General features: G+C 40.9%; 1 protein-coding gene across 1 annotated transcript in view; it reads right to left on the bottom strand.

The window, feature by feature from the left end:
* Positions 1–5797: 5797 nt before the first annotated feature.
* LOC124040832 (phospholipid phosphatase 4-like) overlaps positions 5798–20319 on the bottom strand; it is a 140531-nt gene continuing 126009 nt past the window's right edge. Inside the window, exons 6-7 of the mRNA XM_046357934.1 lie at positions 11736–11906; positions 5798–6213 (exon numbers count right to left, since the gene is read on the bottom strand). Coding sequence (XP_046213890.1) covers positions 6002–6213; positions 11736–11906 — 383 coding nt within the window. The 3' untranslated portion in view covers positions 5798–6001. The remainder of the gene's footprint in view (positions 6214–11735; positions 11907–20319) is intronic.

Here is a 20319-nt window from a genome sequence, read left to right on the forward strand (position 1 = left end):
AGTAAAATGTTGTTGATAAAATGAAGCAAAACATGATTGTACTTTCAAGAACAGCAATTTAGTTTTTTAAATATTTATCCACAATCACTTTTAATTATCAACTTTTTTCTCACTTGATATATATTTTCAAGACACATAAATACTTTTTTGCCGCACATTTTCTTTTTACATGAGGAAAATAACCAATAAAATGGAAAATGATCAGGTTGCAGTACTCTGTGGCTCCAACAGGCAATCCATAGGTCCATACATCACTTAAACACTCCCAATAGTTTTCTGATATGTCATGGCAACGCTCCCGGCAACATCACAGAATTATGATGCACACACACACACACACACACACACACACACACACACACACACACACACACACACACACACACACACACACACACACACACACACACACACACACACACACACACACACACACACACACACACACACACACACACACACACACACACACACACACACACACACTTATACCGAGTGTGTCATTGTTGATCATGACTGTGATTCTTATCTTGCTCTCAAAGCCAAGATGTAAAATAACTCAGCTCTATTTTATGAAGTTTCAGATTAACAAAGAACAAACCACTGACTAATTATTACAGAACAGAGTTAGACTGGTATGGGTCTGCAGTAAGAGGCATAGTCCTTTGTTTTCCTTTTTGGGTGGACTAAGGTGCAGAATTTGTGTCACTCATTCTGCTTTTTGTTAGTAGTGCTAGATGGGGCAGCAAGCAGGTAGCCCTTTCAACCAGTCAAATGACCAAGTGGCCTCATGGGAGGAATGTTATTAATATTTTTTTAAAGTGCAGAAAATCCTGTTTTTCTATCTCAAACAGTTCTGTTATATTTCAGTCTTTGATGTATAAAAACTGTAATATAGGGTTACACGCTCAAAAATTGAATACATTTAAACTCTATACCTGACATGGTACAGGTGTCTTCTTTTTTGTAAGCCCATAACCATGTGTGTGAGGTGTAAACTTTTGTAAGTAGATTTGGTTAAGACTACCAAGAAACACTCTGTGTGACCCTGATTTAGTCCACTTCAGTTAATACGGGATTGGTGTCCCAAAACGGGGACGGTTGTTGATAATGTGTGCTAATGTGACTGGAATGACGTTGTATACAACAGCCAACTTTCCTGGACATAGACATGTCTTATATGGGCAGAAAGCTTCAAGTCTTGTTAATCTAATTGCAGTGTACAATTTACAGTCGCTATTACTGTGAAAAAAGACCATGCTATTGTTTGAGGAGAGTGCACAACAACAAAACACCTTTATCACGGTAACTGGGTTTGATACATTCACCTCTGAAGGTAAATAATGTGCTTACATTCAGCATTCTGCTCTGATTTGTCATCCTGAGGGCCCCAGAGATAAAATGTAGCATAGTTTTGTTTGATAAAATCTATTTTTTATATTCAAATGTAGGAACTGGGTCCTACAGTTTGATCCCCTGCTGTTTCTATTTTTAATGCTTAGTATGAGCCTGGAATGAGAGTTTGCAGTCTAGACAGATTGGCACTCAAATTGGGCTTGGCATGGCTCAAAACCCAGTAAAGAGTCATGTGCAGATTGTCTATTTATTTTGTGAGGCCAATGTCGACCAAAACCTATTTGCAATGCTTGGGCTGTCTATGGGGCTGCTTAGGTTTAATTAGACCCTAATGTCATCACAAGCAGTGCTGCCTAACCGAACATAATGAGGATTAATGCAGTATCAGATTGGAGTTTGTGCCTGGCTCAACGCTCTTCTACCATAACAATTCAACCTGCCCATTATCAATTGCCCTCGTTGAACTTGAATCTGTATTCAAATCTACCTCAGTGCAGGCAGGAAACGTTAAATACCCAGTCAGCAAGAGGGAGAGAGGGAGAGATTGCTTAGCGAGAGAGAGCAATCTCTCAACCAACTGTAGCTCAGTTGGTAGAGCATGGCGCTTGTAACGCCAGGGTAGTGGGTTCGATCCCCGGGACCACCCATACGTAGAATGTATGCACACATGACTGTAAGTTGCTTTGGATAAAAGCGTCTGCTAAATGGCATATATTATTATATTATTATATATTAGATAAGGAAAGAGTAAGAGAGATCGAAAGAGAAAGAGAATGGAGAAGAGAAAAAGGGAGAGAGAGAGAAAGAGAGAGAGAGAGGAAAATAAATAGAAGCGATAGAGAGATTTGTCATGGAGGGATGAGAAAGATGCAAGGAAACTGGATGGAGAGAAATGGATATAAAGAATGGGAGGAATTGGGAAAAGAGAAATAAACACAGGACTAGGTAGAAGATTGTTCTGTCATCGAACAGTGCTTCTCTCCATGTATGTATTGTTGCTATATTTATCCTTACGTTGACATGGAGAAGCAGCAAAAGAGAGATGGTAATAATGCAATAGCAACCTCTGTGGGTCTAAGACCAAGGCAGAAGCTAATAGAATAATAATAAAATACAATTTGGAGAACATTAGTGACCATTCATTTGGTCATGTGTGCTCTCAAAGTTAGAAATGTTTCAGCTATCAGATTTTGTAGTCTGAATTCCATCACTGCCAAAGCGGTTAGATCAGGGGTGTAAGTAAAAGTAAAATACTTTAAAGTACTACTTAAGTAGTTTTTGTGGTATCTGTACTCTACTTTATTACTTTTAATTCCTAATTCCTAAAGAAATTAATGTACTTTTTACTCCATACATTTTCCCTGACACACAAAAGTACTCTTTACATTTTGAATCCTTAGAGGGACAGGAAAATGGTCCAATTCACGCACTTATCAAGAGAACGTCCCTGGTCAACCCTATTGCCTCTGATCTGGCTGACTCAAAGCACATGCTTCGTCTGTAAATTGTCTGAGTGTGGCAGTGTGCCCCTGGCTTTCTGTAAATAAAATAAAATCTGGTTTGCTTAATATAAGGAATTTAAAATGATTTATACTTTACTTTTGGTACTTAAGTATTTAAAAAAAAATACATTTACTTTTGATACTTACTTTTGATATTTAAAATCAAATACATTTCGACTTTTACTAAAGTGGAATTTTGCTGGGTGACATTCACTTTTACTTGAGTCATTTTCTATTAAAGGTGTCTTTACTTTTATTCAAGTATGACGATTGGTTACTTTTTCGACCACTGATTAGATACTGTAGCTCATTAATCAAATTGGGGAGCTGTGACATCTACCCTAACGAGCGCTTCATATAGCTCTTCAGCTTGTCATCCTAAAAACTAGAAATTAGTTAGCATTTTTTTCCACCTCTGGTTAATTTGGCATTCCTATGAGGGAAATGAATGGGGTTTTGGGATATACACCAAAAATAACATCTGAGGTTAACACAGGCTTAGGAGAGCTTATATGTTTTGTTTTATGAGATAATGCCAGTCAGTTAACATGACCTTTATGAATTCTGAAGCCTTTATGTGCTCACAATAAGTCAGTTGCTAACGAGTCGGTAACTGTTGGAGAAATGGAACTACAACATTAGTCGCAAAGTGTTTCATGTCACTGCACCGACCACACAAACTAGTATACTCTACATTCCACCAAAAGTTAGTTAGCGTTTTGCTTATCAGCTCGAACGAAAAGCAAGGATGATGTATTGTTTTGCGCCAGGCTGCAACCATATCAATTTAGCGAGAAAGCAATGTTGCACAAAGGAGACTTTGGGTCCGTCTGATAAATTAAGCTAATCCTGTTAGCTGGATGTCAAAGGCATGCGACCTGAGGTGTAGTTAAAAATGTTTTACATATCAACACATCGTTAGAGCTTTACTTATTTTGATTACATAAATGCTTCAGAATTCACAAAACATTATGTTAGCAGAGGAGATTATCTCATACAACAATCGTATAAAATCTCCTAAACCTGTGTTTACCACAGACCTTATTTTTTTGCATTAATCCGAAATCCCTCCAAAACTCCATTCCTTACCCAATAGGTTTTGGCCAACGAGCCTTGGCCTCCATTAGTGATTACAAAAAGAAGCTATTTCTATTGCTCTCTATTGCTGTGACATTTAATGGGATTATCACCAGCTGCTCTGCTTTCCATCCAACTCCACATCAAACTAATACCAGCTGCCATACCAGCTAACTTCATTCTACTGATGAGAACAGTGAAGAAATTGTAGACCAATAACTTATAATGAGTATCCTCGTTGTACCATAACCTTTTATCAACCCACTGGTAACATTTAGAGTGCATTCGTAAAGTATTCAGAATCATATACCTTTTCCACATTTTCTTACGTTACAGCCTTATTCTAAAAGGTATCCTCCTCATCAATCTATACATATTACCCCATAATGACAAAGCAAAAACAGGCTGTACTTTTTCTTGCAAATGTATTAAATAGAAATAACTGCATTCAGTATTCAGACCCTTTACCCAGTACTTTGTTGAAGCACCTTTGGCAGCGGTTACAGCCTTCAGTCTTCTTGGGTATGACGCTACAAGCTTGGCACACCTGTATTTGGGGAGTTTCTCCTATTATTCCCTGCAGATCGTCTCAAGTGCTGTCTGGTTAAATGGGGAGCATTGCTGCAGAGCTATGTTCAGGTCTCTCCAGAGATGTTAGATCAGGTTCAAGTCTGGGCACTGGCTGGGCCACTCAAGGACATTCAGAGGCTTGTCCCGAACCCACTCTTGCATTGTCTTGGCTGTGTGCTTAAGGTCATTGTCCTGTTGGAAGATTAACAGTTGCCCCAGTCTGAGGTCCTGAGAGTTCTGGAGCAGGTTTTCATCAAGGATCTCTCTGTACTTTGCTGCATTCATTTTTGCCTCGATCCTGACTAGACTCACAGTCCCTGCCGCTGACAAACATCCCCACAGCATGATGCTGCCACCACCATGCTTCACCGTAGGGATGGTGCCAGGTTTCGGCCAGACGTGACACTTGGCATTCAGGCCAAAGAGTTTAATGGTCTAAGAGTCTTCAGATGCCTTTAGGCAAACTCCAAGCGGGCTGTCATGTGCCTTTTACTGAGGAGTGGCTTCCATCTGGCCACTGTACATAGTTGGTGTAGTGCTGCAGAGATGGTTGTCCTTCTGGAAGGTTCTCCCATCTCCACAGAGGAACTCTGGAGCTCTGTCAGAGTGACCATAAGGTTCTTGGTCACCTCCCTGACCAAGGCCCTTCTCCCCTGATTGCTCAGTTTGGCCGGGTGGCGAGCTCTAGAAAGAGTCTTGGTGGTTCCAAACTTCTTCCATTTAAGAATGATGGAGGACACTGTGTTCTTGGGGACCTTCCATTCTGCAGACATGTTTTGGTACACTTGCCCAGCTCTGTGTCTCGAAACAATCCTGTTTTGGAGTTCTACGGACAATTCCTTCGACCTATGGACAGGTGTGTGACATTCCAAATCATGTCCAATCAATTGAATTTATCACAGGTGGACTCAAACAAGTTGTAGAAATACCTCAAGGATGATCAATGGAAAAAGGATGCACCTGAGTTCTATTACGAGTCTCACAGCAAAGGGTCTGAATACTTATGTAAATAAGGTATTTTTGTTTTTTATTTTATTTGTTATTATGGGTTATTGTGTGTAGGTTGCTGAGGAATTACTTTTTTAAATCCATGTTAGATTAACGCTGTAATGTAACAAAATATGTAAAACTTCAAGTGGTCTGAATACTTTCCGAAGACACTGTATGTCCATTTTATGTTGGTTTCACGCAACTGGCTCTTAATTTCCTTTTTTCACGTTTGTATTGCCTTTTTGTTCCAGCAGTGTTGTCCTATATTCCTACACATACAAAGCCTCTCTAAATGTAGACCAATGAAATGCTCCTGATTCAGGCAGGTAAAACAAACAAAGAGCGAGGATGGAGGAAGGCGAGAGGCTGGGAGAAAGGTTGTGAGTGGGAGAGGGGATACATTATTGTCCACATCTCAGTCTGTGTGAGTGAGAGGGGGTTAGGTGCTCCTTGGGTGGGTGGGTGTGAGGCTAGGGGCCAGGTCTGGGTGTAGGGGTGGGCAGGAGTCATACAGGCCCCACTGTCAGTCCCTTCAGAGGCATGCTGGTGGTGTTCTCGGTGGGCAGGACCAGGGGATCGCCATGGGCAGAGACGAGGTGGGGGGCTTTGGCCAGACTGGCGTAAGGTAGATGGCAGTCCATGTGCAGGAACGGGGGGTAGTGCTGCCGGTAGCAGATGTAGGCAAAGAGCAGGCCGATCACCCCTCCAACAAAGGCATCTGGGGAATAACAATAATATATTAATAATGTACATATGCGACTTAGCGTAGGTAAGGGTTTTTCCAAAAGCATGTTACAGTATAGTGAGTGCATACATTTCTTGTATGTCTATGTGAGTGATATCCACAACAGTTCGTGCCACACTCCTACCAAATGAGTCACACTGGACATAAGACAAGTATTGCTAGATTGCACTTCAGATCTCAGAAATCTACCGTAGGAAATAAATGTGGGTACTTAGTTATTTATACAGTGGATGAATCATTGATGATTTACTTCATTAATGATGTTTATATTGGAAATGTCAGCTAATTTAGTTTTATCAGTTGCTCTTTTGAACGTTGGGCTGAGATCAGGTGAGCTTTGGGCTGATGTCACTACTGGGCCTGGCTGAGTCTCAACATGTCCCTGGCTTGGACAGACCGTCTGTCACTTTGTCACCATAGCTGAGAACACAAATTATTTCCTAGTCATGATCAATGTTTGAAAATAAGTGCTAAATTGTCATGTGATTTGTGATCCAATAAAAACAATTGTTCACAAACAAATACATTGTAATGTTGTAGAGAGAATGAACAACTAATGCATTAGTTAGACTGGCTGAACTAGTCTCAAAAAGATTTTGGAAACAATTATTTAACTATCCAACTGTAGAAAATTAACACCAACACCATAAATTGTGCTGGAAAATAGATTGTCCACATTCCAATGTCCATTGTAGCATCCCACTTAAGAAGGCATTTCCAATGAATAATTTCAACTAGTTTAAGCTAGTGCGGATTGGGACAGAGCCAGTAGTTTCTCCTGTTGATGGCAAAGTTTAATTACTGTATATAGTTGAGATGGATGACTATTCTAAAAGTAGGGATACTACAAACTAATGATGTGGAGGCTCTGTCACTGAGCTGGTGATTTGAAATGCATCATAATATGTACAGAGTCATCTAAATGTTGATGGTGTTGATGCTTCAGTACGGGTCCCTTCTCCAATGCTGGAGCTGAACCCAGACGTTTGCAAAGGAACCAGGGGACTACATCCTCCCTTAATGGGGAAGAGTGCATGATGTTATCCACGCAGCACTGTTCACAGAGCAGGGTAATAGGAGATTGGGCCCCTCAAGTTTAATGATCCAAACCATTGCTGCTTCCTTCTTATTTCCTGCTTTAGAAAATGTACATAAAAAATGTGTAATATTGTTCCTGGGGGTGTACAGTATATGAACCGATTTGAATAAGATTTAATGTTGCAATAACGCTGTCAGTTCCGCATTAATGTAGTGCTTTGGCAGATTGTATTATACTGTAGTATTTCTGGACTAATATGCTGCAGTATTTACTGTAGTTTTTTGCAGACTGTAGTATACTGTATCATTATTGCAGAAATTACTTTAGTGTTTACTCTCTTTGACATAAAATGGAGGCTTTGTCCTTGAGAAAACCTACTGGAAAAATACTAAAAGGCCACTTTAGGAAGGACTTAACAAATAGTTAATCACTTGCACTCTTTTCTATAACCTATAGGGAAGGCAATACATAATCAATACCTGTCATGTAGGTTTCTAAATTATAGGTGGCACAAATGGGGCTATGAGGGAGGGGAATGGGCAGGGTATATGCAAATTAAATACTTTCGTATTTACTATAATACATCTTTTTGTGTTTTTCTAGACTGTAGTGTTTTTGCGGACATTAATGTAATATTTTCTATAGTATTCTACATCATACTACAACATTTTATAGTAAGTTCTACACATGATTGATAAATACTACAGTGTATAGTATAGAATTCTACGGTATACTACAGTTTACTACATAATTCTATAGTATATAGTGTAGTATTCTATAGTAAACTCTAGTTTCTTTTCATATACGATCCCTCTAAAAGTAATTAGTGGTGTCTGGCAGCAATGTCGCCTAACGCCTAATTTCTGCTGTCACTTTATCACTGGACATCAAATCTCTCTCTCTTTCTCCCCTCTGGTTATTTCTCTCACTCTCTATCAGGAAATAATTACTCAATGCTGTGTGCTTGCTTTCTGTCTCTCTTCCATCCCTCTCTTTCTGGACATTTACTGTCCATGTTGGTGGGGATTGAGGAACAGACGGCAGTTAAGACACCATAAAAAATGTGTTACCTCACTGTCATCGCCAATGTTTTGAGATTCACACACTTATCACCTTCTTCCTTATAGAAACCTCTAATTACCCCTGTGTGTGTGTCTGGCAGGGTTTGTGTGTGCATGTGTTTGTGGGATTGTTTGTGTGAGTGTGTGAAAGAGAGAGAGACATGTTTCCCTTTTAGACCTGGAGACTCGGTGCCCTGCGGTCTACATCTTATCCACATGAGTTACACTGCTACACCCTGGTTCTGTTCCTATCTCCTGGTTGATTACTTGATGACTGTGGTTCATATATTGACATCAGTGTTGCCTCTGTGGTGATGATACACTTGCTGTTACATAAAGTGGCTTAGTAGAGTAATCTTAACAAGACAGCACCATATTTGATAAACCACCCACATAAAAAAATACTATAGTATACTATAGTATAAATACTACCGTATTCATTGTAGAGTTTTTGCAGACTTTCTTGTAGTATTCACTGTAGTATACTGTAGTTTACTGTACTATTTACTGTAACTATAGCATAAATACTGTAGTGAACGGAAACTAATATATACTGTCGTGTTTTGTGGACTGTACTATACTGTAGTTTTTACTGTAGTGTTTTTGCAGTAAACTGTATTTACTGTAGTGTTTTTTAAGCATCAGTGTTGTATTTACTATAGTGCTTTTGACTTATTATCTTTGACATAAAATTGGAGGATTTCTCCTTCAAGAAACCAACTAGAGCCATACTAAAATAGCAAACTTACCCTAACCTGTAAGTCAGACTGGGGTCTGAACAGATAATTCAGCCCTTTTGCTCTTTTTCTATAACATATACAATGTAATACTGCATATGGTCTGTACTTGGCATGTAGATTTCTCGGTTATGGGTGGCACAAATTCCGATATAATATATAGTTACTATAGTTTAAAAAGTGTAGTGTTTTTGCAGACTGTTGTGTTTTTGAGGACATTACTATAGCATTTACTACAGTGCTTTTTGCAGATAATACTGTAGTATTTACAATAGTGTTCTACAGTATACTACAACATTCTATAATACGTTCTACACATGATCGATGGATACAACCATGTGAAGTATAGTATTCTATAGTATATCACAGTTTACTATAGTAAACAATATAATTTCTTCAGGTGGGCATAATGATTTATAGATAGGGTTTTGGTTCCTAACTAAACCTACACAGGCTGACAGATGCAACGCAAACAGTTAGTCTGTATGTATCCTGACAGACCTTGGGCCTTGAGTGCTGGCATAGGTCTAAATGATGTTAAAGTACATTACCAGCCAACAGTTTGGATACCTACTCATTCCAGGGTTTTTCTTTATTTTTACTATTTTCTACATTTTAGAATACTATTGAAGACATCAAAACTATGAAATAACACATATGGAATCATGTAGTGAGCAAAAAAGTGTTAAACAAATCTAAATATATTTTAGATTATAGATTCATAAAAGTAGTGACCCTTTGCCTTGATCACAGCTTTGCACACTCTTGGCATTCTCTCGACCAGCTCATGAGGTAGTCACCTGGACTGCATCAGTTGTGTTTTGACAAGGTACGGGTGGTAAAACAGAAGATAGGCCTATTTGGTAAAATACCAAGTCCATATTATGGAAAGAACATCTCAAATAAGTAAAGAGAAATTACGGTCCATCATAACTTTAAGACATGAAGGTTTCTTCAAGTGCAGTCGCAAAAAACATCAAGCTCTATGATGAAACTGGCTCTCACGAGGACCGCCACAGGAATGGAAGACCCAGAGTTACCTTTGCTGCAGAGGATAAGTTTATTAGTTACCAACCTCAGAAATTGCAGCCCAAATAAATGATTCACAGGGTTCAAGTAACAGACACATCAACTGTTCACCATCAACTGTATATATCAATGATGTCGCTCTTGCTGCAGGTGATTCCTTGATCCACCTCTACGCAGACGACACCATTCTGTATACATTTGGCCCTTCTTTGGACACTGTGTTAACAATCCTCCAAACGAGCTTCAATGCCATACGACACACCTTCCGTGGCCTCTAATTGCTCTTAAACGCTAGTAAAACTAAATGCATGCTCTTCAACAGATCGCTGCTCGCACTCGCCCACCCGACAAGCATCACTACTCTGGACGGTTCTGAATAAGAATATGTGGACAACTACAAATACCTAGGTGTCTGGCTAGGCTGTAAACCCTCCTTCCAGACATGTATTAAGCATCTCCAATCCGAAATTAAATCTAGAATCGGCTTTCTATGAAGCAAGGGCCAGCCAATGAGAGCATACAGGTCGCACTGGTGGGAAGTATATGGGGCTTTGGTGACAAAATGGATGGCACTGTGATAGACTGCATCCAGTTTGTTGAGTAGAGTGTTGGAGGCTATTTTGTAAATGACATCGCCAAAGTCAAGGATCGGTAGGATGGTTAGTTTTACGAGGGTATGTTTGGCAGCATGAGTGAAGGATGCTTTGTTCCGATTCTAGATTACATTTTGGGTTGGATATGTTTAATGTGAGTCTGGAAGTAAAGTTTACAGTCACCTAGGTATTTGTAGTTGCCCACATATTCTAAGTTAGAACCATCCAGAGTAGTGATGCTGGACGGGCGGGCAGGTGCGGGCAGCGAACGGTTGAAGAGCATGCATTTAGTTTCACTTACATTTAAGAGCAGTTGGAGGCCACGGAAGGAAAGCTGTATGGCATTGAAGCTCATCTGGAGGTTAGTTACCACAGAAGGGCCAGAGGTATACAGAATGGTGTTGTCTGCTTAGAGGTGGATCAAAGAATCACCAGCAGCGAGAGCGACATCATTGATGTATACAGAGAAGAGAGTCGGCCCGAGAATTGAACCCTATGGCACCCCCATAGAGACTGCCAGAGGTCCGGACAACAGGCCCTCCGATTTGACACACTTAACTCTATCAGATGACCCAGCCTCCATCATCATCTGACATCAACCCACTTTGAAGAATCTAAAATCTGAAGCACTTTTTTGGTTACTACATAATTACATTTCTGTTATTTCACTGTAGAAAATAGTAAAAATAAAGAAAAACTGTTGAATGAGTAGGTGTGTTCAAATGTTGGACTGATACTGTATGTACCAGGAAAAACTCTGGGCCTTAGAAACCGAGTTTATGTGTATTCTAGTAATCTTATGTAAGCCTACAATTTTAAGTACATTCATGTTGATTTTAGCTTTTTATATATTCTGTGTACATTGTGATGATAGGGATGCAATTCCCTGGTTTTCCAGAAATCCTATTGGAAGATTCCTGAATGAGTTGAAAACCAGGGAAATGGGGATAGTTAAAGTCACATGGTCAGAAAAAAACTCCTGGACCTAAATGGCATATATGCTGGTTAATTTGGATGTGGTGTGACTGTGACAGACCTTGCCAGTGGTGTTTGTAGTCGCAGGTGCGGGACAGGGCAATCATCACAGCACTGTAGAGGGGCAGCAACATGGCACACAGACGCCAGCTGAGCCCGCGGCCCTGGTCTGTGAAGCAATGCAGCTTTCCAGCCAGGTAGAAGGAGGTGAAGCCCAAGCCAGAGAATGCAACTGAGGGATTGGGCGAGAGAGGGAGAGGGAGATGGGGAGTGCATGCAAAAAAGAGAGAGAACAAACAGCAAAAACATATTCATGATCAAGTACAAATCTTAGAATTGAGTATTAAAGACTACCAGAACCCACTTGATTCTCCAATTACATTGAATGAACTACCGGACAAAATACCAATCTCCAACCCAAAAAAGGCATGTAGTGTTGATGGTATCCTAAATGAAATGATGAAATATACAGACAACAAATTCCAACTGGCAAAACATGAACTCTTTAACACCATCCTTAGCTCTGGCATCTTCCCCAATATTTGGAACCAAAGACTGACAGACCACGTATCCACCCTGCACACCCTAACTGACAAACATACAAACCAAAACAAATGCAGTCTTCTCATGCTTTGTTGATTTCAAAAAAGCTTTTGACTCAATTTGGCATGAGGGTCTGCTGCACAAATTGATGTAAAGTTGTGTTGTGGGAAAAACACTATAAAATCCATTTAAACAAACAACAACTGTGTGGTTAAAATGGACAAAAAACACCTTTCTACCCACAGGGCCGTGGGGTGAGACAGGGATGCAACATAAGCCCCGTCTCTTCAACATCTATATCAACGAATTGGCGAGAGCAAAAGAACAGTCTGCCCCACCTGGTCTCACCCTACTAGAAAGTCAAATGTCTACTATTTGCTGATGATCTGGTGCTACTGTCCTCAACCAAGGAGGGCCTACACCAGCACCTAGATCTGTTACACAGATTATGTCAGACCTGAGCGCTGATAGTAAATCTGAGCAAGACAAAAATACTGATGTTCCAAAAAAGTTGCCAGGACCACAAATACAAATGTAATCTAGATACCATTGCCCTAGAGCACACAAAAAACGATACATACCTCAGCCTAAACATAAGGTAACTTCCAAAAGGCTGTGAACGATGTGAGAGACAAGGCTAGAAGGGCCTTCTATGCCATCAAAAGGAATATAAAATACACCAATTAGGATCTGGCGAAAAATAATTGAATCAATTATAACCTAGCAAAAAAGAAACGTCCCTTTTTCAGGACCCTGTCTTTCAAAGGTAATTCAGAGATGTTTATTTTAAAGGGTTTCCAATGCTGTTTCCAATGTTCAATGAACCATAAAAATTTATGAACATGCACCTGTGGAACGGTCATTAAGACACTAACAGCTTACAGACGGTAGGCAAATAAGGTCACAGTTATGAAAACTTAGGACACTAAAGAGGCCTTTCGACTGACTCTGAAAAACACCAAAAGTAAAATGCCCAGGGTCCCTGCTAATCTGCGTGAACGTGCCTTAGGCATGCTGCAAGGAGTCACGAGGACAGCAGATGTGGTCAGGGCAATAAATTGCAATGTCCGTACTGTGAGACGCCTAAGACCGCGCTACAGAGAGACAGGACAGACAGCTGATCGTCCTCACAGTGGCAGACCACGTGTAACACCTGCACAGGATCGGCACATCCGCACATCACACCTGTGGGACAGGTACAGGATGGCAACAACTGCCCCAGTTACACCAGGAACGCACAATCCCTCCATCAGTGCTTAGACTGTCCGCAATAGGCTAAGAGAGGCTGGAATGATGGTTTGTAGGCCTGTTTTAAGGCAGGTCCTCACCAGACATCACCGGCAACAACATCGCCTAATGGCACAAACCCACCGTTGCTGGACCAGACAGGACTGGCAAAAAGTGCTCTTCACTGACGAGTGATGTTTTTGTCTCACCAGGGGTGATGGTCGGATTCGCATTTATCGTCGAAGGAATGAGCGTTACACCAAGGCCTGTATTCTGGAGCGGGATCGATTTGGAGATGGAGGGTCCGTCATGGTCTGGGGCGGGGTGTCACAGTATCATCGGACTGAGCTTGTTGTCATTGCAGGCAATCTTAATGCTGTGCGTTACAGGGAAGACATCCTCTTCCCTCATGTGATACCCTTCCTGCAGGCTCATCCTGACATGACCCCCCTGCATGACAATGCCCCCATCCATACTGCTCGTTCTTTGTGTGATATCCTGCAAGACAGGAATGTCAGTGTTCTGCCATGGCCAGCGAAGAGCCTGGATCTCAATCCCATTGAGCACGTCTGGGACCTGTTGGATCGGAGGGTGAGGGCTAGGGCTAGGGCTATTCCCCCCCAGAAATGTCTGGGAACTTGCAGGTGCCTTGGTGGAAGAGTGGGGTAACATCTCACAGCAAGAAATGGCAAATCTGGTGCAGTCCACGAGGGGGAGATGCACTGCAGTACTTAATGCACCTGGAGGCCACACCAGATACTGACTGTTACTTTTGATTCCCCCTTTGTTCAGGGACACATTATTCAATTTCTGTTATTCACATGTCTGTGGAACTTATTCAGTTTATGTCTCAGTTGTTGAATCTTGTTATGTTCATACAAATATTTACACATGGTAAGTTTGCTGAAAATAAACGCAGTTGACAGTGAGAGGACGTTTCTTTTTATGCTGTGTTTATATGCTTAATTTTGTTGTGATACAAAAGTTGGGCTATATGTTTTGATTTTTAATACATTCTAATGCTGCTTAATGAGACTCTAATTATGATTTGAAAAAAAGTTGCATGAAAGACATGTGCTCTTCTTAGTTATTTTGTGCAGGTTGTACACACTTCCTCAGTCTCGCATTCAAGCACTTGGTAATGCCTCAAATTTCTCAGATGCATCCCCTTTGTGTGGCCATAATCCCCCCCCCCATGCCTTTCACGGCCAGTGGCTGTTATGACCTGAGGCTGAATATATAACTTCTCCCCGTTGCCTGCTTAAACACCTCTCACTCCCATGGCTCTCAGTCTCATGATCGGGTTTTTCTCACAGGCTACAAGTGATGACAGACACAATGGGTATGCAACTGCCGTGTTTTTATCCAATTCCGAGGTGCATATTGAACATATTGGAAGAACTGTATACATTTACTTTTCGTCAGCCAACAAGCTCAGTAGGCCGAACAAACAGAAACAGCACAAGCCTTTGTCAATCTATTATCCCCAAGTACAAAAGTTGACCTATTCTATTCCATATGAGAAATATATATTCCAAACATAATCTGGGACAGTTGTGGGATGCGATAGATCCCAAATTAATACAACCACTCACTGAAAATAAATGTTTTAAACTATTAGACTGATGCAACAGATGAGAACATTTAGCTTAAAATTTTGATAAACTATAAGGCTATTTCTTTACATTATAAGCGCAGCAATGTGCATCCGGCAGTAGGCTATAAGCGAGAATGTTCCATAAGCAGGAAAACACCATTCTCAAAAGCGACCACAAATGTGATTATGCATGGAATGTGTTTTGATAAAGGTGCATTTTTATGGTGAAAATTATCTTCCCCAATCTTGAAACTGCGCTGCATATGTTTGCCAGTCAGGCTCTACACCCATTGTAAAACAGATTAATATGCTTCATTTTAAGATGTTATTTGGCCACTTTAGTCGTGAAACAACGTTTATCAAAACATATAGGCCCATGGGCTAGGATTCATGAGGTGTGAAACTAGATTTGAAAAAGTCGCAAAGAAAAGCATGCACAGTTTGCCTTAAACTGGGATTCATTCACGAGAGATAATATATAATTCACGTGATAGGCTAATATTCTCACCCATTACACTATTTTTTGATCAAATCTTGTCTTTACATATACTAAACAATACATGTCTGAAATGTATTTTGATTTAGAATGGACCATTATCATGCATCTGTATCGAAACAGGGGAAACGCAAAGAAAATACATGTAAAAATACTTTAACCGTGTTTAATTTTTATACCAGCCAGGTAGGCTATACTCCTGCTTTAAAGGGAAGCAATATGCTTAATATTAGGAAGGTTGAGAAATAAATATAGTAAAGCCTATAGAAAGCTGATGGGATTCTCCCCTTTTTAATAGAGGCCATCATTCTGAACTTTAGAATGAGCACATCAACATCAACGGGATAGTAGTGGAGAAGGTGGGAAGTTTTAAGTAACTCGACGTACACATCACGGACAAACTTAAATGGTCCACCCACACAGACAGCATGGTGAAGAAGGCGCAACAGCGCCTCTTCAACCTCAGCAGGCTGAAGAAATTTGGCTTGTCACCAAAAACACTCACAAAACACTTTTACAGATGCACAATCGAGAGAATCCTGTCAGACTGTATCACCGCCTGGTACGGCAACTGCTCCGCACACAACTGTAAGGCTCTCGAGAGGGTAGTGAGGTCTGCACAACACATTCCTACACCACCCGATGTCACATTAAGGCCAAAAAGATAATCAAGGACGACAACCACCCGAGCCACTGCCTGTTCACCCCGCTATCATCCAGAAGGTGAGGGACAGGGAAGATGGTTAAAATTGATGGGAAGATGGATGGAGCCAAATACAGGACCATTCTGGAAGAAAACCTGATGGAGTCTGCAACTCCATCAAGACCTGAGACTGGGATGGAGATTTGTCTTCCAACAAGACAATGATCCAAAACATAAAGCAAAATCTACAATGGAATGGTTCAAAAATAAACATATCCAGGTGTTAGAATGGCCAAGTCAAAGTCCAGACCAGAATCCAATCGAGAATCTGTGGAAAGAACTGAAAACTGCTGTTCACAAATGCTCTCCATCCAACCTCACTGAGCTTGAGCTGTTTTGCAAGGAGGAATGGGGAAAAATTTCAGTCTCTCGATGTGCAAAACTGATAGAGACATACCCCAAGCGACTTACAGCTGTAATCGCAGCAAAAGGTGGCACTACAAAGTATTAACTTAAGGGGGCTGAATAATTTTGAACGCCCAATTTTTCAGTTTTTGATTTGTTAAAAAAGTTTGAAATATCCAATAAATGTCGTTCCACTTCATGATTGTGTCCCACTTGTTGATTCTTCAGAAAAAAATACAGTTTTATATCTTTATGTTTGAAGCCTGAAATGTGGCAAAAGGTCGCAAAGTTCAGGGGGGCCGAATACTTTCGCAAGGCACTGAATATACTGTACTCTATATGTATGCCTATGCCGTTCGACCATCGCTCATCCATATATTTATATGTACATATTCTTATTCATTCCTTTATACTTGTGTGTGTATAAGGTAGTTGTTGTTTTTAGATTACTTGTTAGATATTACTGCATGGTCAGAAATAGACACACAAGCATTTCGCTACATTCGCATAAACATCTGCTAACCATGTGTATGTGACCAATAAAATTTGATTTGATTCTGTTTTCGCACGGAATTGCATAGCCTATAGAAATGTTGTGCAACATGAGCTCATGGGCTCTCTTGAAGTGTTTGATTTGATTTTTTGAGTGATTAGAAAGACAATAGAGCATGGAGTACCAGGCAGTTAGCAAGTTTGATAGGCTATTAATGACCATCAGCAGCATCAGAGCTTGGAGAAGCCTAATTACCATGACTAAACAGTCACATGGAATTTTACTTCCATCACGACTTGTGACCGCCGGTGTGGCGGAAATACGTTCACCGTAACAGCCCTATGTCATAACAGGTGTGAATCTATGGGTCAGGACAGTGTTATCCCAGACCTGCTGTTTAGGACTCTCTCTCTACCTCACATGCTGTTTCTATCTCTGAATGATCAGTTATGAAAGCCAACTGACATTTACTCCTGAGGTGTTGACCTGTTGCACCCTCTACAACCACTTTGACTATTATTATCTGATTATTATTATCTTAGCTGGTCATCTATGAACGTTTGAACATTTTGGCCATGTTCTGTTATAATCTCCACCCGGCACAGCCAGAAGAGGACTGGCCACCCCTCAAAGAGCCTGGTTCCACTCTAGGGTTCTTCGTAGGTTCTGGCCTTACTAGGGAGTTTTTTCCTAGCGACCATGCTTCTACATCTGCATTGCTTGCTGTTTGGGGTTTTAGGCGTGGTTTCTGTACAGCACTTTGTGACATCGGCTGATGTAAAAAGGGCTTTATAAATACATTTGATTGATTGATTGATTGTTATGATCATATTATGCACGTGTACGCATGTTATGTGTGTGGGAGTATGTTGGGTGTGTTTATGTGCATGTTGGGGTGTCAGTGTAAGTATGTTTGTATATGTATTTCATAGAGCCAGTGCAAGAGTGTTAGTGCAGGTTGTCCGGGTAGCCCTTTGATTAGCTATTTAGTAGTTTTGCTTAGCAGTCTTATGGCTTGGGGGTAGAGGCTGTTGAGGTTGCTGTTGGTTCTAGACTTGGTGCCCTTGTACCACTTGCGTAGCAGGGAAAGCAGTCTGTGTCTTGGGTGGCTGGAGTCTTTGTGGGCCTTCCTCGGACACCACCTGATATGGAGGTCCTGGATGGAAGGGAGCGTTCTCACCACCCTCTAAACGCCTAGCGGTGCGGTGCCTTGCATTTGCCGTACCAGGCGGTGATGCAGCCAGTCAATATGCCCTCATTTGTGTAGCTGTAGACCTTTTTCTTAACAAAAACATATACTTCCATTCCCATATTGGTTCTAGCATGAGGCAGGGCCATGACTACACCAGTGAGGGGAACCAATTGTGCAAGTTCGCCCCCAAAAAATGAGAGAGGCCTGTAATTTTCATCATAGGTACACTTCAACTATGACAGACAAAAGGATTTTAAAAAATCAAGAAATCACATTGTAGGATTTTTAATTAATTTATTTGCAAATTATGGTGGAAAATAAGTATTTGGTCACCTACAAACAAGCAAGATTTCTGGCTCTCACAGACCCTGTAACTTCTTCTTTAAGAGGCTTCTCTGTCCTCCACTTGTTACCTGTATTAATGGCACCTGTTTGAACTTGTTATCAGTATAAAAGACACCTGTCCACAACCTCAAACAGTCACACTCCAAACTCCACTATGGCCAAGACCAAAGAGCTGTCAAAGGACACCAGAAACAAAATTGTAGACCTGCACCAGGCTGGGAAGACTGAATCTGCAATAGGTAAGTAGCTTGGTTTGAAGAAATCAACTGTTGGAGCTATTATTAGGAAATCTAAGACAGAACAAGACCACTGATAATCTCCCTCGATCTGGGGCTCCACGCAAGATCTCACCCCGTGGGGTCAAAATGATCACAAGAACGGTGAGCAAAAATCCCAGAACCACACGGGGAGACCTAGTGAATGACCTGCAGAGAGCTGGAACCAAAGTAACAAAGCCTACCATCATTATCACACTACGATGCCAGGGACTCAAATCCTGCAGTGCCAGACGTGTCCCCTGCTTCAGCCAGTACATGTCCAGGCCCATCTGAAGTTTGCTCGAGAGCATGTGGATGATCCAGAAGAAGATTGGGAGAATGTCATATGGTCAGATGAAACCAAAATAGAACTTTTTGGTAAAAACTCAACTCGTCGTGTTTGGGGGACAAAGAATGCTGAGTTGCATCAAAAGAACACCATACCTACTGTGAAGCATGCGCGTGGAAACATCATGCAAAGGGACCAGGGCGACTGATCTGTGTAAAGGAAAGAATGAATGGGGCCATGTATCGTGAGATTTTGAGTGAAAACCTCCTTCCATCAGCAAGGGCATTGAAGATGAAACGTGGCTGGGTCTTTCGGCATGACAATGATCTCAAACACACCGCCCGGGCAATGAAGGAGTGGCTTCGTAAGAAGCATTTCAAGGTCCTGGAGTGGCCTAGCCAGTCTCCAGATCTCAACCCCATAGAAAATCTTTGGAGGGAGTTGAAAGTCCATGTTGCCCAGCAACAGCCCCAAAACATCACTGCTCTAGAGGAGATCTGCATGGAGGAATGAGCCAAAATACCAGCAACAGTGTGTGAAAACCTTGTGAAGACTTACAGAAAACATTTGACCTCTGTCATTGCCAACAAAGGGCATATAACAAAGTATTGAGATAAACTTTTGTTATTGACCAAGTACTTATTTTCCACCATAATTTGCAAATAAATTCATTAAAAATCCTACAATGTGATTTTCTGGATTTGTTTTTCATTTTGTCTGTCATAGTTGAAGTGTACCTATGATGAAAATTACAGGCCTCTCTCATCTTTTTAAGTGGGAGAACATGCACAATTGGTGGCTGACTAAATACTTTTTTGCCCCACTGTAAGTTCCTGTCTAGCAGCAGAGATGTATTGGCTGTCTAGATTTGCAAAGAATTGACTCCTTCTAGTAGGAGGGTATACATATATGTGCTTGTGTAATCATGTTTTTTTGTCTTTGCAGCTGTTTGACACAGTGGGTGAATTACATTGGTATGAGCTTTTTACTAGTTGTCTGTTTAGAACCTAACACCAGTAAGATAACACGAACACATGAAAGAAACCACTGTTCAAAAGTGAATTGTATCATTCTGGGAACATATGAAAACCATTCTAAGAACATTCAAACAGGTTAAGAATGTCATCACAAGTAGAATGATTTTGTGTTTTGGGAAAC

The sequence above is a fragment of the Oncorhynchus gorbuscha genome, linkage group LG08 (genome assembly GCF_021184085.1).
Source record: "Oncorhynchus gorbuscha isolate QuinsamMale2020 ecotype Even-year linkage group LG08, OgorEven_v1.0, whole genome shotgun sequence".
In the NCBI taxonomy this organism is placed as follows: domain Eukaryota; kingdom Metazoa; phylum Chordata; class Actinopteri; order Salmoniformes; family Salmonidae; genus Oncorhynchus; species Oncorhynchus gorbuscha.